This window comes from Cinclus cinclus, chromosome 1 (assembly GCF_963662255.1).
Source record: "Cinclus cinclus chromosome 1, bCinCin1.1, whole genome shotgun sequence".
NCBI classification, from domain to species: domain Eukaryota; kingdom Metazoa; phylum Chordata; class Aves; order Passeriformes; family Cinclidae; genus Cinclus; species Cinclus cinclus.
Genome location: NC_085046.1, coordinates 6313275 through 6325768, shown reverse-complemented (window position 1 = coordinate 6325768; position 12494 = coordinate 6313275). Strand labels below are relative to the sequence as shown.

The 12494-nt window shown below is 40.4% G+C and overlaps 1 protein-coding gene across 13 annotated transcripts in view; it reads left to right on the top strand.

The window, feature by feature from the left end:
• Nucleotides 1–12494, top strand: part of KMT2C (lysine methyltransferase 2C) — a 190672-nt gene that overhangs the window by 17332 nt on the left and 160846 nt on the right. The window contains exon 1 of one of the 13 annotated variants that reach the window (XM_062506317.1): nt 90–435. The exons of 11 other annotated variants lie outside the window; for them this stretch is intronic. Coding sequence is in view for 1 of the 2 variants with exons in the window: in XM_062506301.1 (XP_062362285.1) it covers nt 3200–3243 (44 nt within the window). In the remaining variant the exon portion in view is untranslated. Of the gene's footprint in view, nt 1–89; nt 436–3184; nt 3244–12494 lie in introns of those variants that run through there. One more of the 13 variants, XM_062506301.1, reaches the window with a different exon arrangement.

Genomic DNA, 12494 nt, shown 5'->3' with positions numbered 1-12494 from the left:
TCCTCATCTTTTTTTTTTTTTTTTTTTTTTTTTTTTTTCCTCTCCCCTCCCCTTCCCCCCGCTCCCCTCCCCCTCCGCCCTCCTCCGCCGGCGGCCCCAGCCTGGTTCGGGGAGGATCCCGGAGCCGAAGTTCCGCGGCGATCGGGGCTGTGGCGCATCGCTCCCCGGCGGCGCCGCCATGGGGGGGGCCCTGTAGAGCCGCCCGAGGCCCCGGGGCAGCGGCCGGGGGAGCGCCGAGCGAGCGGCACGAACATGGCAGACCGCGGGCAGTGCTGAGCATCGCCGTCTCCGCTCCGCGCTGGGCTCGGGCCCTGGCATGTAAATAACTTCTCTTCCCTCCGGATCGCACCGGTGCCAGCCCCTCCATTTTCCAGAGGGGATTTGCGAGCGGTTCCGCGGCGCTGGGCGATGTCGCGCCGAGCCAGTTCGCCGGGGGTGAGTACGGCTGGCGCTGAACTTCTTTGTATCGAGGGCAGGCGGTGACAGCGGGAAGGGGCTCCCCGGGGACGGGGGGACCCGCCGGGACCGGGCGGCAAACTTGGCGTGGGGACTGGGCGCCGCTGACACTCGGCACGGCGAATTCGACGCCGTTTGGTCAAAAAAAAACCCGGACCCGCGTCCAGACGTGGGTGTAGAGGTTCAAGTTACACGCTCGCTGGATAATCCGCGGCCGTTTACAAAATAAAAATAAGGAAAAGGAGGGTGGTGGGTGGGGGAGAAAGAACCACAAAAGCCCAGCCCGCTCTGACCCGGGCGCAGCCAGGCATCCGGTCAGCGCTGCCCTGGGTACACCTACACACGTGTGCCCGCAGATATTCTTCAAAAAATAGGACTTTATGTGGTTAGCTATAGCACAACTATTGTGTTTTCCTTTTTTTTTTTTTTTTGTCACTTCTTGATGTAAATACTGGAGAGATGGAAAATGGAGATAAGGGTTAATTTTTCTTTTAATATTTTGAAGTATTCTGTGCACGCTGTTTTTGAAGAGCGTGCCATTTTAATTTTGCATGCTTTCCAAGCATACCTTTATAGTGTTAATTTTAGGTGCTCCTCCCACTGTTTTAAACTGTAGTTCTGAACTAAGAGAGAAAAATAAAAACACTTAAAAAAATAAACTATATTTCTAGTGCATAATGGATGGCCAGACCATAATATACGATGATTTTTGTATGAGCAGTGAGCAAATAGGTCATAAGTCAAAGTAAGTGTTATGTAACTGGCTGGCTTTAACAAACTTGGTACAACTGTAAGGAAAAAAAAGTCTTATTTCTTTTTTTATTTGGGCAGTATGAGAGGTTGGCTACCCCTTTTTCCAGTGGCCTTACTTTGTAGCAGGTTGATTAAAAAAACCCCACCCAATGTAACAACCTATGCTTTTAAAATACAAATCGGTTAATTTGTGTAATGTTTTGTATTTTCCTGAAAAACTCCTTCAGTCTTGTGCCTAATTCTGGATACTAAACATACAAGCTCACCAGTGAATCATTAGTTAACACTAACTGGATCCTTACATAATTGAAAAACGTTCCTTAGTTAGTTTAGATTTTTGTTTAACTTCATTGGTTTTTTTTCTTAGAATAGTGTTATTTGGCATAGAGCTGTTCAAAGGACTGAAGATCAGTATGAGAACGGTTTGGGGCTTTTTCATGCAAAGAAATAAAGCAGTAGTGGGTTCGTACTCCTATAGCAAAACTGAAACAACTGGGCAGACATGTAAAGGTTCTCAGTGACTCTGTACAATGCTGGGTATTGAAGTACACACAGCTCCCAAGCTGGAGGTTACATGCAGGGGTCTTTGTGTTGTGTGTACATCATGGTGATGGTCGTGTACGGTGTTTGATGCTCCTGCACAATGAAATAGACTTGCTACAGAAAATAACTACTGGGTGCAAGTATTCTAACCATCACCTCTTAAGATAGAAGAAGGAGGCAAGATAGACTTTTTTTCTCAGTGCTGTGTGATCAGCTGCATCTAAGTGTCATACAGTAACTTCATTGATGACTACTGTACATTTGTTTTTAAGGGGTTTGGTTATGCATCCTTTACTACTTTGTTGTAAATTGCATTTCTTTTGAGACTATATTTGGAGTCTGAGTATCTGTAGTTTTTAGTTCCTTGCCTCACAGGTTATCTTTGTAAAGTGTTTTATGGCTCTTCTTTTGTTTTGTCTGTTCTATGCAAAGTAAAACGTAATATTCTGCCAGCATTAAATATAGATGCCTTTAGGTCAAAGTACTGGTTTTTTTTGGTAGGAATAGTATTTAATTTTGTATAATTATTTTGTCAGACTGTGTATTCAGTTGACTTACATATTTTGTTCGTTGCCTTTTTATTTTTTCTTATTTTATTTCCTACATTATTCACTCCTGAGCAGAAACTCCAGCAGAGTTTTTGCAGAATGTTCTTCGGGAGCTTTTTTTTTGGTTTTTTTTTGGAGGGGAGGACACAGGGGGTGGTACTATTGTCATTTACATAATATGCCAGTAGGAAGTAGTTGCATCATGTACAGTTTCTTAATGTGACCGTTCATTGGACTTGCCTGAAAACGGTCTCCTAAGGGTAAATGGCTGAGCAGAAATTAAAAGCAGCCATGTATTTGTTTCTCCTTTTGTTTCAGGCTAAAAGGACCATTTGGTATGTGCTTTACATGTATTTCTAGATTTACTGTATTTAATGTATTCAGCTATTTAAAAATAATGTTTAAAGTATTCTTTTCTCATCACTGCTGTCAGATCTTATGGTTTTGGAATTCTGGTTTCCTGTTCTGAAAGTGTGGATAGAAAACTCATAGTATGGAGAAGCATATACTTGATGTATACCATTTAGTATAAAATACACAGCCCAAGAGGCTGGGGCGCTGACTCGAGTGCTGTCAAAAAGCACACTCTTAACAAGCTGAAAGACACTCTTTTGTTTTATTTGGGTAGTTCCAGTTTTAGCAATTACTACAGCTCCTGGAAACCCTGGGACACAAGGGTGTTTGAAGAAAGAAGTATTGAAATCCAGTTTGACAGTGGACCTTCAGCTAGTCTTTTATAATTCTGCCTTTCCTCTGTGAAATCCTTTTGGCATCTTGTGGTTCTCTGGCAGGATCCCAGCGTGTGATATCACAGATATCAGATGTCTTCTTGCGATTCATGGCATTTGCTGTGCCGCAGTGGTGCTCCCTGGGACGGCTGAGGTGAACCAGGAAATGTCATGGAAATTCGGCAGGGAAAGCAGCCACGTGGCTTTGGGAATAGGTGAGCGCCTTCTGTTTGACAGTGCTCACGTCTTTGTGTTTGGTAATCTGATATGGAATATATTCAGCAAACAGATGTGTCTTTTAGTGGTCTTGACAGATTTTTTTTTTTTCCCTGACATGTCAGATGGAGTTGAGTGGCAAAGCATCACAGTTAAGCTTTGTCCTTTGGAAATATCTTTGGTTTAAAAGATGGAGCGTGATTATATGGGGCCTTGTTAGAATGTTTTCATCTGAGTGTTGAGGTCCAATGCCAGGCACAAGCGTAGATGATATCATGCATTTGGAGGATATTTGACTCCTCCATAAGGTCTGTTGGAAGTTAGTCATAGCACTCTGCATTTCTGTCTCTTCAGGGAAGTCTCCCTCTTGTTTATACTCACTGGTGAAATGTTACGCAGTAAATGTGGCTTGTGCTGATGGTGCTTTTGTAATATAGCTAGAAAATAAAAGATTTCACGCTGGCTTCTTTGTCCCACGTTTTCATCCTGACTTCTAAGCATTAGAAGGTGAATACTTGTAATATTACTTAATTAGAGAAGGTAAAGGCATAGAAGAAAAGAAGAGTCTGCTTGTGTATTTATTTGTTGTTCAGCCAGGACTTGCAGTTCTTTGGTATAATTCAGTTTCAGGAATGAATTCTTTGTTTTAGGTGGACCTCAGTGTATTCTTTCCAACCACAAACACTTCCATGTTGTTTTTACTCTGGATCTTCCTTTTTCTTCCTCTTTTTTTCTTAGTTTGAATTTCTGGGCCCCAAATGCCCCCATGCTATAAAAAGAAAAGGTAGGTTGCTTTTGGAAGAGTCTGTTTAGGAAGAAGTTCATGTGAGAGCAGGTTATTACTGCCTGGTTTATATAGTTTATATGTAGTTTATAGTTAACCAGTTTGCAGTTCCTGTTAGCATGTAACATCAGGTGCCATAGAGAAAAATGGGACAAACTCTGAAGAGGGCAGTTCTGGGAATAGTCATTCTGTGGGGCATCTGTTTGAGGTGGAATTAGACCAGGAGGAAAGGGAGCTGTATTTTTCTCCAGAATTCAGAAAACCTCAAACAGAATTCTTATTTAGGCTTACAGTTCTGCAGAAATCTGCCTTCTTTGAATCAAGTGACTTGTGAGGGCACTGAGTTTGATACAGTTTGAAGGTTTTTTTGAAGCACGAAGAACAGGGTGGAAGGATGTGATGTGTTTGGTGGAACAAAGAGGATGGGGCAGGGGGAAGGGATGGGTTGGATGGGACTATACAAGGATGGTATATCTGGAGCAATGAGAAGGAATAAGGTTGGAGCTTTATTTTAGTCACCTTGCCCTTAGTCTTGAGTGGGGCAACTTTGTCAGCAGGGTTTTGTGGCACTATTGAGAATGTAATTAGCATGTGAGAAGACACCAGCATGGTCAAAGAGAGTGATGAGAGAATGAATGAACCTAGGATATTTTCTGACCTTTTCAGAGGTCTTTGATCTGGGTCAAATAATAGGTGTGCTAGGTGTTGTCCCTACCATGTCAGCCTTGCCTGTGTACACAAGGTTTAGTCACAGTTGTGGCAGAAGTCATTCACTGTATGTTCAGGACTGCTGTAAAATGGAGGTCAGGGTTGAGCAGTAAGTACTATTGTTAACCTTTGAGAGACTGTCCTTGTTGGAAACATTTCATTTTTGGCTTTGCAGTATTTCAGTAGAAGGCTAATTGCACGTAGGAAGGGGTACAAAGCGAGGTGGAGGACTTCTGGAAGCATCGTGGGTTTGTAGTGCTCAGGAAAGAGGAACCCAGAGTTACAGGAATATAATCTGTAAAACAGATGGAAGCTGGAGGTTGAGGAGCATGGACTTCAGTCTCTCTCTTTCACCTTAATCCACCTTGGTGAAGTAGCTTGCCTGTAAGCAGTGCCTATTCTTACATGTATTTAGTTGTCTTTTCCTTTACTTGTTATCTTTGATTTCACCTTGTTAAAGGAAGCTAAGATTTTTAAATTAAGGTAAATAAACAGTTTAGGGAACCATGCAAAGACGTTTTTATGCAGTTCCAGAAATATTACAATGTGAAGTCTAGTTCTTGGAAGAAGAGAGTGATGGTGAGGAAGTCTGGAAGATTCCTGAGATGGTTTGTGTGGATTGGGGTACAAACCTACATTAACAAATTCTTGAAACTGGACTGGGCAGAGGAGTCTGCCCTGTATATTTATTAGTCAACAAGATGTAAAATAGACAGTTCTTTTTTTCCTCTGGTATATTTTCCTTAGTAAATCTTAGAATGATGAAGAATGTTTAGCTATGAGGAGTTAGTAAGTTAGTTGCTTGCTTTCTTCCATTTTTCAAAAATGAATGTTGATATTGAATCTGTCCTGATGCCTGTGGTTGAGTAACTGAGATGGTTGTGTCACTTTTCCGTAGAAAGTTTTAGAATTCTGGAGCTGAACTGGTGAACAGCTATTACTATTTCAGGCCATTCTATTGCTTCCCTTGGGGATGTTTTGAAATCGGTTGACTCCAGTTTAGCTTGTTACCAGAAGGTTACAATTTCTGGGCTGTGCTGTGAAGCCAGGGTTTGCTCTGGCCAGTTCTGACATCTGCATTCACCCGTGTTGATAAAGATAGTTGGCTGCTGTTTTCTCTCGTGAAAGCTGAGAGATGTAAAGGTTAGGGAGAGGTAGTTCCCTTGATCATTGCTAGACCTACATACAGTTGATATGTAAACCATCCTGTATTATATTTATTTCTTTCCTCATGACTGCCTAATCTTCAACATCTGCTGCTGACAGCTTTGCCAGTACTACAGAGGAGTTTTCATTATTGATGGCTCTGGACCTCCAAATAAAGAACTGTCAGTGAATAAGTACTGTATGGATTCATTTAATTATTAATCAGCATGATGGGATATTCTCTAAGGTACACAATTCTGTTTCAAAGACAAGTGAAGTCAATAGAAAGTTTTCCATTGAAATAAAATAGTCATGAGAGTAAACATTCATCAGTACAAGCAAGAATTCGATAGCCTAGACTGTTCTGTACCTACTATTTTGAATAGTGCTAACCGATTGCTGCTCTGCATGATCAAAAACTGTGGGGAGGAGGATTCTTCAGAGAAAAATAAGCCAGGCATTGTGGAATAGTTTTTCATTCTTCAGATACCAAGAAAATGTGAGAACAGTTTTCTGTCAACTTAGATTCTGTGAAACAGTGCTAAGCTGAAATCACAACAATTATAAATTGCATAAACTTGTTCTTGATTTCTCTATTATTCTTTTACTGTCCAATTAGTCATGTTTTACTCCCACTGCTTTGCAGAGGCTGGCAAGAGTCACAGTTCTCTTGTGTGTGGGAAAAAAAAAAAAGGGGGTTGAGCACTTTAGGGTCACTCAGAGAGGACTAGGCTTATTTCTTCCTGAGCTAGATATGTACTTCATGCCTCTGAGACCCAGCCCTACTGTCAGATACTTGATTTCATCAAACACAACCAGCATCTGAAAAACTGATATTACACATTAAATTTTATCAGAGTGATGTAAGGCTGTATAATTTTGCTTGTAGTACTCCATATCTTGTCCTTGCACTTCTCACCATCTCCTGTGCCGGAAGTTTCAGGCCAGGAGGCGTGTAAAGAAGAGCTGCTTGGTTGACTTTCTTGGTAAGACCCATCTGTGGTGAAGAGGAGTAGACTTTTCCTAGGGAAGCCTGTCTTTCCAGGGTTTCTTTGTAATGGAGAAGCTGGTGATGGTTGTGGTCTCTTCAGCATTTTGTAATTTTTTTTTTTTTGACTGTTCTGTAGTATCTTCTGAGCATGAAATTACTTCTGAGAAATTTGGAAGATGTGTTGTAGTGGTATAGTTAGGGGCAGAAAAGCCATGGTGGTGGGGTTATGTCTCTTAAGGCTCTAAGAGAAGCAAGGATGGGGGGAGGTGGTTGCATTTCAAGGAATCAAATTTGCAGAATCCTTTCAGTGGTTGCAGCTTGTACTGAAAGATGTATCTTGAAATAATCTCTCCTGTAATCTCCTCTCCAGTCCTTCCAATAGCCTCCTAAGCCTGCTAAACTGATCAGAACTAAACTTTCTGCAGATCATCCTATACTCTGATTCCACCAGAGCAGCAAAAGTGAAATTTACTGACAGAGCCCCCTGCCATCCCAGTACACACAGGGATTCTACATAATACATTTCTGTCTTGTACTGGGGTTTCCTCATGGACATCGACCATATCCTTATGGAAAGTAGATGGGTGAAATTAAGTAACTTTTAGGAATGAGGATGAACTTGCACACAGTCAGTGAACACCAACTGTTTTTCATAAAATTCCTTCCTTGGCTCTTTGGTTCTGGCATTCAAAGATGCTTGTCCAATTCCATCAAAAAGATGAGCCCGAGTGCTCAAAGTCAAGCCTTTATCCAAGGTGGGGGTCAAAATAACCTTGCATGAATCTCTCTTGGTAGTCTTTAAGTGACAAGAAGAAGCAAAAAATTATAAATTCCCTTTATAAAGGTAAGGTTAGAATGCTCATGGTTTGGGTATTATTTCAGATTAGAAGATAGCAACAAAATGTTAGGTGATTATATTTACAGGACTCAGGGTCTTTAACTTGTTTCTGATGTTGTGCAAGAAATTTGGTGGCTTAGGAAGATCCATTGATCTGCCAGAAGAGTTTCGTGTTGCTTAAATGCAAGAAAAATAGTTTTTTTGACTGGGAAAGCATCTTGTTAAAAATCATGATTGCATGACATGAAGCTTGCCTCAGGGTTATTGTTTTGCTGTGATAGATCATGATGTGACCAAGGGATAAAGTATATATAAATATATAACCTTTTCTCTACAGTATAGATAAAGGTCCTGAATGGGAAGGTGTATAGGATGCTTGGGCATTTTCTTTGCTTCCCACCATGCAGAACTGGATCTCTGGAAGCCCACATGGGAATCTCTAGACATCAGAAATCAGGAACCAGTCTTTTGGAGGAATGAAACTTTATAAATCCATAAAAGCTACATAGTTCAGGTTCAATTTTTCAGAGCACAGGATATTGAATATAAGGCTGGAAATAAAGTTTAGTGTTGCTAAAGATGAATCTTTATATGTGACCATAATCTGGGCAGTATGATGAACTTTCTTGGTTCAGAGTCTGTTCATAAAATAATTCAGAGAAATTACTTATTTCACAACAGCATCTGTGCTGGGTCAGATCAGAGATGTGGATGTCCCACCATTGTGTTTCCTGAAGTGGTTAATAGGAAAGTAAGACAAAAGTAATTTTATAATGATACTTCCCCAAACCACTAATTGCAGGAGATTAGGAAAGAATTGTGGGATTTCTGGAGTCAAGGGTAATATTGCTGTGTTAGATATGTTGAGCATTAAAATTTCCTTTGAATGTGTCCATCCTCTCCTCAATCACACAAACTTCCAGTGTTCTGACCATGGAGTTCCGTAGCTCAGCTGCAGAGTGTGAGCTCTGCATTAGGCTTTCACTTGGCATTTTCTTGATCCTTCTACCTGCTAGCATCAGGCCTGTGCTAGTAAGTGTTGGAAGAGACAGTAAATGCTGATTTTGTGATCACCTTTTCAGTGTGAGCTGTGGTTGTGATTGTCAGGATGCATGAAAATGTATGTGTGGGAAAACCATCCTGTATGCTTTCTGAAGATGTGCACACATGCCAGAGATGTGGTTGAAAGCACTAGGTCACATCAAGAAAATTTTATTTAAACTGAAAAAAAAATTGTATGTGTATAACAGGACTGCTTTTTGAAGGCAGTAAGAGACAAATTGACTCCAAAAGCAGGATTTCTAGACTGTTAGCAAGTTTTGCTGTGGTTCTTAGGGCAGGAATTTTTTTCACTTTTTGCAGCATTAAAGAACCAACAGTATCTTGTTTTCTGATGTTAAATTTCTATTGCATAGCTTAGATTTTGATTCATTCTATTAGTTAAGTAATATTTGTATTTGGATAATGAACCTGGTTTTTATATAACATACATTGACTTAATTATTCTGTGTAATATGTCTCTTGATAGAACTGTTCATTACTGAGTTAAGGTTTCACACTTGATCGTGCTGATGTCTGTGGATATACAGATCTTTTAAACCCCCAGTGTATTAATGCTGTTATCAACCAAAGCTCCTGCAGCAGCTTTATTTATTTTTCCTTCCTCAAGGGTACTGTAGTGGCCAGTTGGAGCATTAGCCACCAAATGCCAAGGTAGCTGTAGAGTAACTGCAGCAGCATTTCAGCATCTAATGGACCAGGTCACGTGCAAAGCCTCATTAAAATATGATTAAAGTATCCCCTTTTGTTTGTTCGGTGGAGCCAAGCCCATGCTGGACCCTCCATTATGTTTGTGCTGTGTGCTTGGAAATGCCTCCTGTTTTTTGTGAGGCTCCTTGTTCACTCCCCAGCCCTGTCCAAACCTCTGCTGAAGAGGCTTTCCTTATACCTCTGCCCTCTTCCATCCACTGCTGATTAAATGTGAGGAAATGAAAATGGTGTCTGCTGTCATTTAAACACAGTTTGTTAAAGGCAAATATGAAGCTTCTGTTGTCTCCTGCTTTCCTGTACCTCTGCTTTTTAACTGCTAAAGGCTGGGGTGTGGGGTTTTTTTTGTTTGTTTGTGATTTTTTTTTTCCCTGGTATTTAATTAGTAAGCTAGACTTGCAGTTAAAGAACCGGCATAAATTATGTTGGTAATTTGCCATGACCACCTGTGGTAGTACATAAATAATGAGAGAATAACAAAAACTTGCAACTAAATTAAAAAATAAAGGGGATTTTGTTACGCTTTCTAACACAAGCTTTCAGAGCTCGTCTGGAAGCAGTAAGAAATGGGCTGTTTCTTAGGTTTATTTTTTGTGAAACATGGAAATCAGTATGCTCAAAGACTCATAGCATGAATCCAAAAATTTAGTTTGTATCTTTGATCACACGTAGCCTTGACAGTACCCATGGACAGCTTAAACTTACAGAAACACGGTGTAGTTGATTAAGTCCTATGATCCGTGTAATAACTGGAGAGGGACAGCAGACTCCTTGAGGCCACTGGAATTTGAGTAAATGAAGAGTATTATTTCCAAATCAACATGTTGCAGAGGAAGAAGGGATAGAAAATGCTGTAAAAGTTCTTAGATCTGGCTTTTCTTTTGACACTCTGTGAAATCAGATGATTTGGCACTTGTAACTGCTGTGGGTAAGAGGCGTTCATAAGAAATAAAATAAAATGTATATGTGGCAGTGGTGGGGGAGGCGTCTGTTCTGAAAACATCTGAGATGCTGGAAAACTTGTCCCCAGTGGGAAAGAGAAATTGCAGAGCTGGCACTGAGGCTCGCTGCTTATGCTTATGTGGCCATATTTAGAAAAGGATCAACACTAGGAACTGAATTATTAGAGAAGTGAGTGACTGGAGGGATTGAACATAAAGGAAATGATTTCTATTTGGCTTGTTGAGTTGGGCCAGAGGATGCTGTGGGAGGGCTGCAGACTCCAGACTTGCTGCCTGTGTGGAGTGAATCTGGAGATGAGTTTGAGGAGGTCAATCAATGCTTGTTTGACCCTGAGTTTGTAGGTGGCTGTTTGCAGGTAGAAGATGAGCAGGAATGAGAACGATCCTCTTGACTTGGAAAAGTCTGGAAAGACTTGATGGAGCGAGATGCAGGCTGGTTGTGCTGTGTGTAGTGCTGTGGGAGGCTCCTGCTTTCAGTACATCTTGCAAACATTCGTGTGTATAAGTAAAGCAAACAACAGCCAATTAAAAAAACCAACAGTGCATTTCAAAGAAGTTGTGTATATATATATATAAAAAGATGTCTTATTAAAAAATACTTGTCATTATAGCAGCACAGTTCATCACAATTTTTTGCATCTATGTGGCAGTTTTAGTTTGTTGTGGTTTTGGTGCAGAGCAACAGATTATCTATATAAATTAATTAATTTGGGGTGTGTGTGGGGGGGGGATTAAAACAGCACTTCTAAGGAGAGATCCAGGAGGAATGCTTTCAAAGTTTTTAGGAGCAGTTAAACTGCCCTCCCCCCCCCCTTTTTTTTTTTTCTTTTCCCTCCTTTAAGAAGTGGTTCTTTTTGTTCCAGTCATCAAGACTCATTTTGAAAGACTTATTTTTCTGGTTTTGGCAAAATAGTTGATCAGCGCGACTGGCAAAGAACTGGTGTGGAGCAACAAAGAATTTCTGTGTAGCTAAAAACTGTGTTTGAGGCCATCTTGGAGCCGTTTGTGAACTGGAGTAGAAACTCTGTGTAAGAAAGGCCATTCAAGTTAAGTTACACGTTTTTCTCCCCAAAATTAGCATACCAGAATACTTCATTGCAGTGTTTGGAATACTTTGTACAAGAACTAACAGTAAGTTGAAGATCGCTAACTGAGGATCTGTAATGATGCCAAGTGACTTTTTTTTTTTTTTAATGAAAGCTTTGTATACATAACAGGATGAGTCATCACTGGAGAGTTCTGAAAGTGTTTGGCATCCCGAAGAATCCTTTTGTGTGTCTCTGCAGCACAAAACGAGTATTTTTGTCATGAAACTCTGCCTTAAGAAGTACTGCAATAACCGTAAGCTTTAGGGGGAGCTTTTCTAGTGTGGCTTAAACCTTTACTTTCTATTATTGTTTTAAAAATATTTTGGTATTCTTAGATCTTCCTGAGTAATAGGATGGAAAATTCTAAATACTTTGTTGGCTGTTACTTCTAAGATGCAGCTTCAGACATACTTCTATTATAAATTTGTTTTTAAACGTGTATAATAGGAGCTTTGCTGTTTTCCTTAGCTTTAATGCAAGTATTAAGAATCTGATTGTGGGAGAATACTGATACTGTTAGCTCATTTTGCTTTATTCAAACAGGGCACCTGTAGTAAACTGATAGTAGCTGCTTATCTGAGTCACATTTATTTTAAGTACATTTTCTTTTGATGCATTCGTTAAATTGAAGAACTGGTTGGCCTCCATAATTTTTGTTACGTCTCCGTGAATTGAATATCTAACAAAGTTAGTGTTTTTTTTCTTATGTGTGTTATGAACATCAGTAATTGCTGTACTCACTCACAGCAACTCCTTAATAAAAAGAAAACCTTTCGTACTGAGGAGTTCGTGAATGAAGTGTCAGACCACCATTGTATTTGGCCCATGGTTTTCCTGATGGTATGAAACCTGGCTCCTTTAATCTTCCAAGTGTGTACAAGGCAACAGAGATGGAATTTTGCAGCTGGTGCAATAGGGTAGCAAATTTTATCAGAGAAATTTAGGAGTGGATGACATTTTTCTGAG